Source organism: Alosa pseudoharengus, unplaced genomic scaffold (assembly GCF_046254945.1).
Source record: "Alosa pseudoharengus isolate Yale_2024_CS ecotype anadromous, Long Island Sound unplaced genomic scaffold, YU_APseudo_1.1 YU_APseudo_1.1_scf_15, whole genome shotgun sequence".
NCBI classification, from domain to species: Eukaryota; Metazoa; Chordata; class Actinopteri; order Clupeiformes; family Clupeidae; genus Alosa; species Alosa pseudoharengus.
This window is the reverse complement of record NW_027468620.1, coordinates 15,233,383-15,236,074: the sequence shown is the minus strand read 5'-3', so window position 1 is coordinate 15,236,074 and position 2,692 is coordinate 15,233,383. Positions and strand designations below refer to the sequence as shown.

Here is a 2,692-nt window from a genome sequence, read left to right as displayed (position 1 = left end):
GTTTTTTTAAACATAGGGACCCGTATAATATAAGCCATCATCTTATCATTCAGCTCAAAGACTCTAACTGAAGATTTTAATACTCCTTTTATATCTTTAAAAAATCCAGGCCTAGCTTTAGCACTTTACAGCACAGAATCTGGCCTGTTGAAAGTAGGCTACACAACAACATTATTCTATTGATTCTGGTTCCAGTGCCATCTTAGTCCAGCTTGATCTATCAACCATGATATCCTTTTAAAACAAATCCTTCTTCATGTGAGACAAACATTTCAACAGAATACTGTAGCCTGCACAAAATCAATTAAGCATGCACCAGTCACTCCTATTTAACCCTGATACTGAAACAACAGTAAATAATGTGTAAACACTTTTTTAATTTAACCATGACTCTGAGTAACAATCAACACCAAATAAAAGGATAGCGGAGTAGCGTTTAACTGGGTTTTTACTGCATTACATAAGCATGACAGTCTCCTAATAGGCCTACTACCACAACTGCAAAGCACTGAGCTACACTAGGCTACATTATGTTTTAGCTGACCTAATACATAGGAAACAATTCTAATATGACAAAGATAACATTCATACAAGCAGATACTTTCTAATGAGGAGAAAAGCACCATAGACAGTAAAACAAAGCACTCATACAGATAAAATCCTTAAATGCATTAGTTTGTAACGCCAATATGTCAGTTGTCTACACATATCCCGCCCTCTCCGCGGCAAAAAAGTCGACATGTGAATGAATACATTGTGCCAATCATGTAGTGTGTTGTGTCAAAATGAAGAGTCAAATGTGTGTTGTGTCAAAAGTATGTTCGTCTCGCACGGTGACATATTGGTTGATGATGAGGTTAAATCTGTCTGTGAAACAGACAGTAACGATTGAGCAGATAAAAATGCGTAAAGCTGTAAACTTTCAGACTCGTGTTTCACATCGAGAATATTTTTCTGACGGACAGAAGAGACGTCATTTCCTAGTTTCTTCTCTGGTTCGTGAGATGTGTAGCCTGTGCGTGCGTAATTCAGATTTAGTTGACAAATAATATGTTTAATTGCTCATGATATAATTATGGAGAAGAAGATTGCTGTACGCTCGCAAGATCCGAGTCAGAGGCGGGTGCTGGACTGTGCCACGCGACAGCGACGTTTGAACCGTCAACTAGAGGCTTTGGAAAAGGATAATTTTCAGGATGACCCACACGCTAGTCTCCCGCAGCTAGTCAAGCGGCTACCTCAATTCGACGAGAACGACGAATCAGCAGGCAAACGGAGAAGGAAGACAAGAGGTGATCACTTCAAACAGCGGTTCCGTAAGAACTTTCAGGCTCTCCTAGAGGAAGAGGACTTGAGTGAGAACGATGGCCCAAACTACCTGACCGCCTGTGCCGAGCCTTCTAAGATGCCGCAGCGTCATTTTTGCGCCGTCTGTGGGTTCCCCTCTAACTACACCTGCGTGTCGTGCGGCGCTCGGTATTGCTGTGTGCGATGCCTTGGAACGCATCATGAGACTCGATGTCTGAAGTGGACAGTATGATCTCTGTCTTTGTCTTTATGTTCTCTGGACACTCGTGTGGCTATAGCGAAAACACAAACCCCAGCTAATTTGATACAGCTGTGTTCAGTCTTTTTGCATTCAAGTGCATTCATGTAGTGCTACCTATACCATTTGCCTGTGAAACGAAGCTACCTGTACCAGCGAGAGTTATCTACTAGCAGATGGTTGGAAATAATTGATGTTTGATGCATTAAATTTTGCCCATAAAAAATAGTCCTTCTCAGAGTAGAACGGTAGGGTAGCTTACTTGCAAATGATAACTGATATTTGTGTAGGAGTTTTTTATTTTTTAACTAGATGTTGTTCTTTGTAGCATGTTTTTGCTCTCATTAAACTCTTGTTGATGAAAGTTAATTGCTGGTGGTTGCATACATATTTCATCATCAGGGAATAGTGTGTGATGTTGTGATTTGGATCAGTGTAACATTTGTGGACTTAAAAAACTTTATGTAGGCGAGACCGCTAGCCTACTCTCAAAACGGGTTTTGTTGGCAGGACACATGTATGCTACTTATAATGATGATCCACTAGATGGCGTAGTAGGCAAAATATCTGTGCCACAACAACACTTCTAGAACGTGACAGTTCACAGCCTAGTGTAAGAATTATATCTGGCTGACATTTTATTTTCTAGTGTGTAATACCCTCATCATAGAGTTGTCATATTTGACAAGGGTTTAATATTGATTGACCAATTTCTTGGCTGAGCTAATTTTCCCACTTAATCGCTTAGTGTTCCAATGTCCATGGACATTTATTGAGATATTTTACCAGAAAGCAGCTTTGGCTAATTTCCTGTAAACAATTGTCAGTTTCCCACAGTCAGTCACTGCCCTTAGGTTGCAGAGTACTCTTTGGCCACTTTGGTTAGTGCCACGAGCAAAGGTCCCTTCTGAACAAACTGCCAAATCCATACTGTCCCTTGACCTTTATTTGCAAAAAGTATAGGCTATGTGTTCATATTTGCTCTTGACCCTTCTCCCAGAAAAGAAATACACACTTTAGTCAGACTATATTTCACATCTGAACACCCTAAATTACAAACAGTTGTCAATGTTTATTCTCACAGTAAGCTGTTTGTAATATTTCTCAGAGGTTGTTTGGTTTCAGAACACTGGCACAGCATCAGCA

The 2,692-nt window shown here is 40.2% G+C and overlaps 1 protein-coding gene across 1 annotated transcript; it reads left to right on the top strand.

Annotated features, from left to right (window-relative positions):
* The first annotated feature begins 770 nt into the window (after positions 1 to 770).
* On the top strand, positions 771 to 1,915 carry znhit1 (zinc finger, HIT-type containing 1). Its single transcript, XM_076285051.1, has one exon. The coding sequence runs from the start codon at positions 1,076 to 1,078 to the stop codon at positions 1,538 to 1,540; it is 465 nt and encodes a 154-aa protein (XP_076141166.1). The 5' UTR covers positions 771 to 1,075; the 3' UTR covers positions 1,541 to 1,915.
* Positions 1,916 to 2,692: the final 777 nt, after the last annotated feature.

Bases quoted from the DNA above. Each gene is read 5' to 3' on its own strand.
- znhit1 (XM_076285051.1), top strand. From the start codon at position 1,076: ATGGAGAAGAAGATTGCTGTACGCTCGCAAGATCCGAGTCAGAGGCGG.